At 43.2% G+C, this 12,989-nt stretch overlaps 1 protein-coding gene across 5 annotated transcripts in view; it reads right to left on the bottom strand.

The window, feature by feature from the left end:
• Atp11b (ATPase phospholipid transporting 11B (putative)) overlaps positions 1 to 8,766 on the bottom strand; it is a 114,000-nt gene extending 105,234 nt beyond the window's left edge. For 2 of the 5 annotated variants that reach the window (XM_045161139.1, XR_006639556.1), the window contains exon 1: positions 8,476 to 8,765. In XM_045161139.1, coding sequence (XP_045017074.1) covers positions 8,476 to 8,502 — 27 coding nt within the window. In that variant the 5' untranslated portion in view covers positions 8,503 to 8,765. Of the gene's footprint in view, positions 1 to 8,475 lie in introns of all 5 variants that reach the window. The other 3 variants (XM_045161141.1, XM_045161140.1, XM_004652312.3) reach the window with 3 other exon arrangements.
• Positions 8,767 to 12,989: the final 4,223 nt, after the last annotated feature.

Below are 12,989 nucleotides of genomic sequence, written 5' to 3'. Positions count from 1 at the left end.
GCTCAGCCTTAGTCAGGACATCTAAATCACCCCCTCCACGGCTCAAGGAACCTTGCTGAAGAGCGAGTGGAGAGAGTGTTAAAGAGTAGGAAGATGGGGAGGATGACTGTGAAATGCTGGCTTCTGAATCAGACATGACTGTTACACTCACGAATTCACAACAGCTGTGGTTGCCTGAGCAAAACTGAACATGCCAATATTTCACTGTGGAAGGGGGAAGGTTTATAAAACTCCACACCTCCAGAACAGCTAATGGTAGCTAAAAGTTGCTGGAAGTGGAGGAGTCATATTCACCAATAGAGTAGCCACTGGCAAGCTGCCCATTCCACAGTAAATAACCTTCCACCAATGATCATGCAAGCAACTCTAATTTAACTCTGGATTTAAAAAGTACATTATATGCCAGGCATGGTGGTGCACACCTTTAATCCCAGCACTGGGGAGGGAGGGGTAGGAGGATTGCCATGAGTTCGAGGCCACCCTGAGAATATAGAGTGAATTCCAGGTCAGCCTGAGCTAAAGTGAGACCCTACCTCAAAAAACCAATATACATATACATATACATATGTATGTATGTATGTATGGATGGATGTATATATATTTTACACATGTATAAAAGTGTCAAAATGAAAGAAAATTAAAGAACACTTAACCTGGTTTAAATCCTTATTTTAAATTTTTTAACTTTTATTTATTTATTTGAGAGTGACAGAGAGAAAGAGGCAGAGAGAGAGAGAGAGACAGAGAGAGAGAGAGAGACAGAGAGAGAAAGGGCGCGCCAGGGCCTCCAGCCACTGCAAACGAACTCCAGACATGTGCGCCCCTTGTGCATCTGGCTAATGTGAGTCCTGGGGAATGGAGACTAGAACTGGGGTCCTTAGGCTTCACAGGCAAGCGCTTAACCGCTAAGCCACCTCTCCAGCCCTTAAGTCCTTATTTTAAACCACACAAATAGACCATGTTAGCACTGGGTGCCTCCATCTTGCATTGGAAAAATCCCTAAAACTAAAATACCTACACACACACACAAGAAAATACTGACATGTGACAGTATACACATAGATTTGTAAGTCTAGGATACCTTAGTCAATAAGCTTGTTGAGACAACTTTCCACAAGAGAGAGTACAAATTTCCCACCCACAAAAGTAAATTCTAGGAATTTCAGGTACATAAAACCCTGAATGATGAAAAAGTAAATGTTAAAACAAACCAAAGAAATAGTAGGAAAAGAACTGTGATTCTCTACAGGAACTGCTATATAACAAAAAGCAGAAATCAGCCAGGCATGGTGGCACAGGCCTTTAATCCCAGCACTCAGGAGGCAGAGGTAGGAGGATAGCTGTGAGTGTGAGGCCAGCCTGAGACTACAGAGTGAGTTCCAGGTAGGGCTGGGTTTTAGAGTTGAGACCCTACCTCTAAAAAAAAAATCATTTGCCTAACATAACTTATCTACAAACGAAAAACACAAGCAAAACTAAATAGAAAGGGCAAACTAGAAGTTATCTGCAACAAAACAAAAAGTAGCATCTATACTACCCAACAGGTAAGTGGGAAACTTTGAGTCCCTGAACGGCACAGAGGTACTAGCCTTGCTCACCAACAGTCAGGAAATGCAAAAAGACACTGTTTCACAGCCATCAGCCTGGTGAAGCCTGAGTGAGCTTAGGGAGAAGGGAGTGCTGATGCTGAGATCATCTGCTTAACAGTTACGATGTACATGCCATGCTGGCATGACACCTCATGACCCACCAACTCCTCTTCTAGGTATTTCACTTCAAAATAAGAGAGTAACGTGCACAAGAATAGTCACCACAGCCTTTTTTGAACAGGAAAAACCAGCAGCAGCAATTAAAATATTGACTCTGGGCAAAAGCCTCCTAGGAACTACTGAGGCAGGGTTGCTTCTTTTGAGCAGTTCCAAACCCCAGTGACATGTTAGCACAGCACAGATGTTCAGAAAATGTTTGAATGAACAAATGAGAAAAATGGTGACCTAAAAGGAAACAGAGAATTGAGAAGCTTTTATTACATAGAGAACTAAAGTCCCTGCCTTCATGAGGTAACTGAGACAAGTAAATTATGGAGTATGTTGAATAGTGAGTGCTAACGGAGATGGAGCAAGCAAGGGGGAGAGGGACATAAAGTGAGGGTGCTTACAATCTTGTATTATTAAATGGCTATAAAAGGTTTCATTACCTGGGAAGGTTAATATTTAAATAAGGAGTTGGAGGGAGGGAAGGAGCCAACAGATTTGTGGGAAATATACTAGAGAAAGTAATGTGAGGACAAAGATCATGAGGCTGAACTACATACAGCAGGCTAGTAAGGACAGGCAGTGAAGAGTAGGGTGGGGGAGAGGGCAGCAGCAGACCAAGCCGAGATTGGCTTTTACAAACGTACAGCAAGGCAGGGCCGCCCCTGCAAGGCTTCTAGCAGTACTCATGGTCTAACCTGTTTCCTAAAATCATGCTGGCTGCTCAGATGGAAATGGGCTGCAGGGGCAAGCCAGGAACATTGCACCAATCAGGTCAGAGACAAGAGAGTTCTTTAGTCCGGGGAAGGCAATAAGCAGTGGAGGAAAGAGAAGATTCTGGGTGTCACTGTTAGCAACAAAGAGGGAGACATGATTTGTGCCCCCCAGAACTTAAAACTGCACTTGTTCTTTCACTCTACGTTATGAGCAAAGCATTTTTCTGACAAAACTGCATATATATGATATTCTGAAGCAAAGCTTTTTTATTCATGTGACCTCTCTATCATTTCTTTTCCCTACAGATGTAACCACAAGGCAAAAACAGCAGACTTAACTGTTTTCTAGAATCTGAGCCTGGGAAGAAGGAAGGAGATAGGGACTGTGTGGACTACTATTACAGGACTTACATTTCTGCACCAAAATTAAGGGTTTCTTGAGCTGTGTGTGGTAGTGCACGTCTCTAATCCCAGCCCTGGGGATGCAGAGGTAGGAGGTAAATTACCATGAGTTCAAGGCCACCCTGAGACTATACAGTGAATTCCAGGTGCTAGAGTGAGACCCTACCTCAAAAAACTGAAAAAAAAAAAAAAAATCTGAGATTGGCTTTAAAATCACTAGAGGTAGGAACAGTAGGTAGGAAAAATAGATAAGCCTGGCTATGTTAATAATTACTGAAGGTAGATAAGGATAAATAGGCTCATTATACTATTTTCTGTACTTTTATATATGCTTGAAATTCTCTACAACACAGAGTTTACACAAATTAAAAAAGCATACCAGGTATAGTGATTTCACTAAGAATTAGCTATATATGCACAGTATGTTCATAACTTTTGAAAAAATTATAGAATGACTGAATTAATGATATCCACGCATATTATCTTACTTTTTCCTCCTTTTCTGATAGAAATCCACTTCTAATTGAAATGTGACGGTAAATAAGGCTGAATTAATATCCTTCATTAACTTGAAATTTGATCTAAAGTTTGGATAATCCAGCTTTAAAGTGAAACTTTAGTTTATGATTTTCTACATAATTTAACTCTTACTGTTAACTCGGACAAACTACATGTTACAAATTTAGAAAGAATTTGGCACTAGATGGTTCTTATATGTAGATTCAACCAACCACAAACATTTAAAAGAAATAAAGCTAGCCATAGTGATACATTATATGTGAGAATTTGGGAGTCTAAGGATCATGAGTTCCATGCTAGTACTAACCTAACAAGACCTTGTCTCAAAAAACTCAAACATAGCTGGGTGTGGTGGTGCATGCCTTTAATCCCAGCATTCGGGAGGCAGAGGTAGGAGGATCGCCATGAGTTCAAGGCCACCCTGAGACTCCATAGTGAATTCCAGGTCAGCCTGGGCTAGAGACCCTACCTTGAAAAACCAAAAAAAAACCAAACAAACAAACAAAACAAAACAAACAAACAAACAAACAAAAAACCCCACCCAAACATAAATAACATCTCTGCAGAATATATATGTACTCATTCATATTCTGTCTACCTCTACCTCTATCTCCCTCCTTCCCTCTGATACAGGGCCTCACTGTGTAGCCCATGCTGGGCCTAGAACTCTTCATCCTCTGCCTTAGCCTCAGCCTCCCAAATTCTGGGATTATAGTTGTTCCTCAACGAGCTCAGACCTTTTTCTTGTTGTTATTCCATAAATAATATAGCTCAACAGCTCTGTACACAGTGCTTGAATTGAATTAGGTATCATGATCCAGAGATACGTAATACGCAAATGCAATGCCCCTTTATAATAAAGGACTTGAACCTTTATAGATTTGGGTATGGGGTATGTGTCCCCAAGCCAATTCCCTATGGATGTCAATGGATAACTATATAATATAATGCACAGAATAAGGAAAAGAAGAAATTTTAAAAATTAAACTATAGCGATTTCAAGTGAGTCAGTCAAGACTAAAAACTTGGCATTCTAGCTGTCTCTTAAGACTGAAGGTTTTTTCACAGCCATTATCAGGTAGTAGGAGGAAACAGAAATTCACTGCCTGCTTTGTTCACAACACTGGGAAAGCTTACTGAACCCGTCATAACCATATACACAGAAGAAATAAATGCAAATGTGTTTATAACGCCAAAAACCTGAAGTAAAGATGTCTTAGCACTTCTGATATACTTGGTAAAGTATACACTGCATTTTATAATAAACACACTCTAGGTGGAAAAAAGCAAAATGAAGAATTTCTTGGGTGTGGGCTTAGTGGCAGAGCTCTTGCCTACCATGTGCAAGGTCTTGGGTTCAATCCAAAGCACCTCAAAAAAAAAAAAAAAAAAAGGGAAAAATCCCTGCAAATAAAATTTGCTATGTCCATTTTAATTATTAAAAAGTTTACTTTTGGCTAACAAGATGGCTTAATGGTTAAAGGCACTTGCTTGCAAAGCCTAATAGCCTGAGATTCAATTCCTTACTACCCACAAAAAGTCAGATACACAAAGTGGTACATGCAGCTGGAATTTATTTGCAACAGCAAGAGGCTCTAGTGTGCCCATACTTAGTTTCTCCGTCTGTCTCAGTAAATAGACAATTTTACTTTTCATATAAGTAAGGCTTGACACGATCTAGAACTCCACATAGCTCATGCTGAGAAATCCTTCCCACTGGATCTAGTCCTCTACATACACATGGCAGCCCCTTGTCTCTTGGATATAACTAGACCAACACACTAAAACTAAGAAGCTTATAGGAAAAAAAAAATGGGTAAAATCAGAAGATCTTTAGAATTGGAAACTTTCTTGAAATTGTCAGAGGTCATATATTATCACCAAAATCTAATAAAATAGAGTGGTCCACACATGCTATTTCCTTAGTTTTCACATTTAAACAAGTACCATTATTGATTTATTTTTGGTTTTTTTTTTCAAGGTAGGGTTCACTGTAGTCCAGGCTTACCAGGAATTCACTATGTAGTCTCAGGGTGGCCTTGAACTCACACGACAATCCTCCTATCTCTGCCTCCTGAGTGCTGGGATTAAAGGTGTGGCCACCACGCTCAGCCCCCATTTATTTAACATAGTTTATTTAACTCAATATAGTTGCATACTTATGTAACATAATTTCAGTATTGTTACTTTTTCAACATTACAAATTAATTCAAGAAAGAATATTTTCCCCCCAAAAAACTAGGTCTTTAAGACCTGGTGTGCTCATCTTCCACACATCTTGATTTGGGAAAGGAACATAGACACACGTGGATGCCACAGTGAACTGTACAGGGCTAGAGGACATTATGACATTAAGGGTCATCACCAGGCTCTGGCGCATCTGGAGCAAGGTCCCTGTTTCAGCATTGCTGGAACATGGGATTTCTCTAATGCTTCATCCCTGACCAAAGGACCATCTGGGTATTTTAAGTCTGAACCATGCCTGGTGAGCCACTGCTATGATCCCAGCACTCAGGAAGGGAAGGCAAGAGGATCATGAGCTTGAGGCTAGCCTGAGCTACAGAGAGACATCCTTTCCTTCCTAACAAATAATCAAAAGGCTGAATATAGAAATAAAATAAAAAGCATATATTCAAAAATCCACATTCTTTTTTTTTTTTTTTGGTTTTTCGAGGTAGGGTCTCACTCTGGTCCAGGCTGACCTGGAATTAACTCTGTCATCTCAGGGTGGCCTTGAACTCATGGCAATCCTCCTACCTCTGCCTCCCAAGTGCTGGGATTAAAGGCGTGCGCCACCATGCCCGGCACATTCTTTTTTTTTTTAAAAAACATTTTTACTTGCATGTGTGTATGTGTGTATGGAGAGGGTGTGCCAGAATCTTTTGCTGCTGCAAATGAACACCAGATGCTTGTGCCACTTGTTGAATCTGGCTTTATGTGAGTGAGGGTGAGTTGAACCCAGGCCATCAGGCGTCACAAGTAAGCACTTAAAAAATTTTTTTTTTGTTTATTTTTATTTATATATTTGAGAGCGATAGGCAGAGATAGAGAGGAGAGTGGGCGCGCCAGGGCCTCCGGCCACTGCAAACGAACTCCAGACGCGTGCACCCCCTTGTGTATCTAGCTAACGTGGGTCCTGGGGAATTGAGCCTTGAACTGGTGTCCTTAGGCTTCACAGGCAAGCACTTAACTGCTAAGCCATCTCTCCAGCCCACAGAGCTGTGGTAGATAAGCAGTGCTATAGCTGCAGCATGCCTAACAGAAGAAGCTTAAAGATGGGCATTTTTAAAAAGAGCGAGAGAGAAAAGAACTAAGTACAGGATGGAAATGCCTCTGTAATCAAATGACAATACACTTTTAGTGACATTAGTTGAAAATCAGGACACATGTTCATATAACTCCAAAACAATCTGTCCTAATCTATCAATTTCCCCCAACTTTCCCCCCATTTCTCTGTATTTTATAATAAATCTAATGCTAAAATGCATGGTGGCTCAACCCATAGCAAATAGAAATATAACCTAGACTTTGAATTAATTCTTGGTGTAGCAACTAAAACGCCTGAGATGGTACAATACACTTTCATTACTCTGTATACACTGTCGATAATTTATAATTTAAAGGACTACACAAACTTAATCAGAGAAACAAAGTCCTACATGGGCACAGGTCTGATTACATACTTAGAAAGATCCGATAACTTAAAAGTAAAACCAGTGAGGTGAGCAGCCCAATGTCAGAGATAGCATTATTTATTTATTTATTTGAGACAGAGAGAAGGACAGAGAGAATGGGCGCGCCAGGGCCTCTAGCCACTGAAAAAAAAAACTCCAGATTCATGTGGCACTATGTGCATCTGGCTTATGTAGGACTTGGAGAATTGAACCAGGATCCTTAGGCTTCTCAGGCATGTGCCTTAACTGCTAAGCCATCTCTCCAGCCCAAGCATTTTTTTTTTTTCATGCACAGCCACTTGTTCAACTTGTTAACCATTCCAGTAAGACAGGTGCTTTGTAAGCTAACCACATAGATTCCAGGCCTTCCTTTCCTCAAAATTACCAGATTTCTGTCTGGATGGTGACAGAGAGCATACAAGTTTATTGACGCTAACAAAAAAAAAACCCAAACTGGGGAATCGTGTCTTATTCTACTAGGAAAAGCTAAGACCCTCTTCAGAATCATCTCCCTGCCACACAACACATTATCAGATAAATGGTATTAAATCAAGCCTCCTACACATGAAAACTTGGAAATCAAAAGCAGTTGATGAGATCTGTAATCACTCCCAGAGTCCAATTACAGTACTACCTGGCTTGCTGCGAGAAAACTCAAGCTAACAATGTGGTGTTACAATGACATCATTAGCTAGGTTTCCTAATAAACATATTATGTGGATTACCACAATTTACAGCCAGCTAAAAATAAAGAGCCAACATCTGTAGGAGGGAGCAGCAGGCAGATCTAGTTTTATTTATAAGAACTGGTTTTTCTTTTCCTTTCTTTCTTTCTTTCTTTTTTTTTTTTTTTATGATGCCCACTGCAAAGTGAAGTAACAGAAGATTGACAGAAACACCATACTTGTCAGGTTTAACACGTAAATGCTGTTCTCCCGCAAGGGGGGGGGGAGGTACAAATATTTTGGTCCCACAATGAATACTTTTACCACTGGCTGGAGAACCAACAAACCAAACCACTGCCATTGATGTCGCCGTGCAGTCTAAACAGCAGCTAAGGTTAGGAAGTCGCCCCGTCTCGTCGGAGCCGCCGGGGCAGCGGGGGAGGGGGGCAGGAAGGCATTCGAGAATGGTTCACACTTAAGTTGCACACGGTCCTCGCGCTTGCCAAAAGTGGACGCGGTGTCGGGTGAACCTGTCTGGCGTCCAGAGGCCGCAGCTTGGACGCCCGGGGGCCCAGCTAGGGAGCGGGAGTCCCGCATCCCCGCGGCCGTCCTCGGCTTCCTCGGGGCTCCGCACCGCTCACCGTGCCAGGGACCGGAAGGGGAGCCCGGGAGCACGAGCGTCGGCCCCGCGCGCCTCGGCCGCGGCCTAGCCCCGCGCCGCCCTTCCCGCCGGGCCCGCACCTACCAGCTGCTGCCGGACCCAGCGCCACATGCCCCCGCCGTCGCCGTCGCCGTCGCCGTCGCGGCCTGTAGGGGCCGAGCGGCCGCAGACGGGGGACGACGTCGAGCCGCCAGCGGAACAGGCGAGCCCACGGGCTGGAAGTTCCGCCGGCCGCCTCACTCGTCACGTCTCGTCCCCATGCCGCCGCGCTTCGCCCGGAGGTCCTCCTCTCACAGACGCCGCCTCGGTGCAGCCCAAGCCCGACGCACTCGAGCCTGCCGCCTCGCCGCGGCCTCCTTCATCATTGACCGTTGCCACCCGCCGGCAGCCCCAGCGTCGTCCCGCCCCCTCCCGCTCCCTCCCTCCCGCCCAACACCACTCACCGACCTCCGCTTGGCCCCGCCCACGGCAGTCCCGGCCCCGCCCACCGCGGGGACTTGAGGCCACGCCCCCACGCCCGCCTAAGTCCAGCCTCTCAGGCTCGCCTACGGCCCCGCCCACCGCGCACCTCTGAGCCCCGCCTCCTGGCGCCCTGGACCCACCCCCTCCTGATTCCCGGATGTGACGGAAGCAGCCCGGCGACGGCCAGGCCCCTCCCGCGGGTTCGGAGCCGTGGTGGGCTTGTGTTTGGTTCCGCAGGCGACCGGGGAGGGAGCGCGGTTGCCCCGCGCGCTTCTGACCCTGTGTCGCCGCTGGCCTCCGGGAGGGACTGAGCGCAGGGAGCTCGCTCCCTCGGCCCGAGGCCGGCTCCGCGCCCTCCACCCTGTTGCAGGTTGGTGTCTGGTTGTGCGGTTCCCCCAACCAGCATCCGCACATCCCCATCGACTAGTCAAGAGGCTTAAGACTTAAACACGAAATCTAGCAAGGGACCGAGACGAGTTAGGATTTGGGAAGGGCTGACATTCCCTCGTGCTCTGTCCAGCCTGCACCAGGGTTTCTGAGGAATCTCCTCTAAGATTAGGGGAAAAGACTTTTCCATGGAAAAGATAGTTTTCCATGGAAAAGTCTTTTCCCCTAGTAAGGAGGAATTTTTAAAAGCAACTAGAACAAGGCTTTGGCCCTGTTCTCAAACGGCCACTTGCACGCCTTCCGTGTGTGTGTGTGTGTGTGTGTGTGTGTGTGTGTGTGTGGTGTGCTGTATCTTTGCTGAGTTAAAGCACACTTGCATCGACAGGCGTTTGTGGTTTAAAAAAAATAAGCAAAACCAAGTCTAAATCTAAATTGGCATGACTAAGCAAGCTGTTGCATATATATTCCATTTTAGTAGACATTCCTTATATAATCCAGCACCACAAATAGAGCCTGTCAGATGTTCTATGATCTACAAAACCAGCAGAATTGTACATTATAAATCATCCAACTTCAAAACGTAGCTAAGATACTTAAAAAGGAAAAAGTAATCTTTTGTTCCTGGTGTAAACCATACTTTATCTCACCAACATCAAGTTGTACATGGGTTTACTTATTTGTTACAATGACAAAACCTTTGTGCCATCCTAGGTTTACTTGTTACTGATGAGGAGATGAATGTACCTTTCTGAGGGCTGTGTCCCAGGACCTACTATTGCATGAAGTTTTACCTGCATGCTCAATTTCTCTACAGTCCTTTGAAGTGCAGATTGCAGTTATGTGAATGCAGAATTGGAGATTTCAGGTTCAATGATTTGGCAAAGCTGTCATTCAGATTCTGAGTTGGGGGTTGGAAAGATGGCTTAGCAGTTAAGACATTTGCCTGCAAAGCCAAAGGACCCAGGTTTGATTCCCAGGACTCACGGAAGTTCGATGCACAAGATGGGCAGCATCTGGCTTGGCAGGCAGCAGAGCATGTGCTCTTGACTTCCTATGTCTAGAAACAGGCATATACCCACACTCATCTCTAAATGATTTTGGTTACAAGTTAAGACATGGAAATTGTTGTTTCTATACCACTAAAATTTGCTAAGAAAATATGAGAAACAGCAACCTACAGGAGGCTTTATGTATCTTTGAGCTAGGTTCCAAATTTTGAAAGGTAGGAGGGGGACACATTTGATTCTCCGTGCTATGGTGAAATGTGGAAAATCACCTCAAGATAAATACATAAATATCATCATAGGAGCTCAAATTTTCAGGAACAGGATGAACAGTACAGCAGCATTTTGTTCTAAGCATTTTTCATGAAAAATACTATAGACCTCCCATCAGTACCAGAACCGTAAGCTAGGAATATATATATATATATATATATATATATATATATATATATATATATATATATATATATATATATATATGTATTTTATTTATTTATTTGAGAGCAACAGACACAGAGAGAAAGACAGATAGAGGGAGAGAGAGAGAATGGGTGCGCCAGGGCTTCCAGTCTCTGCAAACGAACTCCAGACGCGTGCGCCCCCTTGTGCATCTGGCTAATGTGGGACCTGGGGAACCGAGCCTGGAACCGGGGTCCTTAGGCTTCACAGGCAAGCGCTTAACCGCTAAGCCATCTCTCCAGCCCTAGGAGTATATTTTTATGTGATAGTTGTTACCCTTTAGGGATGGTCAAAGCCCTCTAAAAGCATCATGATCAGCAAGATATATAGATACAGACATTTTGCACAGCATAAGCAATATGTACCATTTTGTGAAAATTTGATTTAATATTTGTATGCATACACACACACATCTGTACACCAGGTTACAATGCTAATGGGGATTCCTTCCTGTTGCTTGTGACTTGAAAGGTTTGAAAAACATTGAGAAGGGAAAACTCATGATTTCAGAAGGCAGGCCAGGTGTAAGAAATAAATAAATGTTTGGAGTTAATTAACAGTTCTTTTATTCCACAACATTTTCTTAAATGTTTTCAGCATCAAATGTAACACCTACCTAAAATTAGGAAGGGACAGAAAGGCCACTTTATTATTTAAACTTTTTTTTTTCATTTATTTTTATTTTTTTTATTTGAGAGCAACAGACAGAGAGAGAAAGAGGCAAATAGAGAGAGAGAGAGAGAATGGGCGCATCAGGGCCTCCAGCACTGCAAACGAACTCCAGACGTGTGCGCCCCCTTGTGCATCTGGCTAACGTGGAACCTGGGGAATTAAGCCTTGAACCGGGATCCTTAGGCTTCACAGGCAAGCACCTAACTGCTAAGCCATCTCTCCAGCCCAGAAAGGCCACTTTAAATTGACCCCATTTGGTTTATGAGGAGTTCACCGTCTAGTTGGAAAGAAGTTGCTCAGGGAATCAGTCAAGTAATATTGCAAATCAGTATGGGATTAAATCCCAAGAATTGATAATATTGATATATCGATAATAGTCACAAATTTCAGAAAATCCATGTGAGCAGTAGCACTTGAGGAAGGCTTCAGAAGATAACAGCTGAAATCATTTTCATTCATTCATTCATCCCCCATCCATCCATCCATGCATTCATTCATTCATCTATCTTGCATTCTAGGCACACAATCTGCCTCTGAAATTTAATCTGAATTTTAAGTGGGTGACTTTGCATCCAGAACTGCAGAGCAAATGCCTGACTGAAGAAAGCACCAGATGCTTGAAGCAGTGTAACTAATTTGAATGATACAGAGTGGGACTGGATGCATCAAGGAGGCATGGTATCTAGAGAGATTTTGGCTCATCACAAGAGTTTATAGGAAATAGGGGATTCCTTGATTTTCACAAGCATGTTGATCCACAGACGTTGTATATGATGGGCTGGAGAGAGAAGAGGTGAGAAGGAAAGCTAGTTCTTGCTAGAGTGAAGCACTGAGTTGAAAAGTATGAGATTGGCAAAGGCCCAGGAGTTACGCTTTGTACCAGAAGTTATGCAGCAGTGGTACCATGGAAAGCAAATGAAATGACAGACACTCCAAGGCACTAAATTTATCAGCGTCACATAACAGGCACTTAATTGATGGTAAATATGATTCTTTTTGTAAACATGTTAACATAATTGTATGCTAGTTATGCTTGTGAGATATGTTTATTCCCAGAGACAAAAAGCAAATAGGGATGGAGAGATGGCTCAGTAGTGAAGCCACTTGCCTGTGAGGCCTAAGGATCTAGGTTCAGCTCCCCAGAACCCATGTAAACCAGATGCACATGGTGGCACATGCATCTGGAGTTCATTTGGAGTGGCTAGAAGCCCTGGTGCACCCATTCTCTCTCTCATACATAAATAAAAATTTAAAAAAATATTAAAAACAAACATTTCCTAACTTGGTATAATAGGCAAGATAAAGACATTTTTCTTAATCAGAATAACTTGTGGATAGCACAGGCTGTGAGCTAGTTAAAGTTGAGTTTCATGGCTGTCCCATTTGGATACTTAAACTGTATACAAAGTATGCAATAAATATTTCTTAAGCGAACCGTTGTGACCAATGGGTGAGTAAATAAGGAAAATATCCAGATTGAGAATATCAAAGTTAGGCAAAGAAAAGCCTACTGACCTATCATAGTAGACTTCCAGCTATGGGAGACCAGTGGTTTCTGGCCTTTAGGGTTTTATCTTTTTGCTTTTTGGGATGTGTTTGTGTGCACACACCAGG

Source organism: Jaculus jaculus, chromosome 11, assembly GCF_020740685.1.
Source record: "Jaculus jaculus isolate mJacJac1 chromosome 11, mJacJac1.mat.Y.cur, whole genome shotgun sequence".
In the NCBI taxonomy this organism is placed as follows: Eukaryota; Metazoa; Chordata; class Mammalia; order Rodentia; family Dipodidae; genus Jaculus; species Jaculus jaculus.
This window is presented reverse-complemented; position numbering and strand designations above follow the sequence as displayed.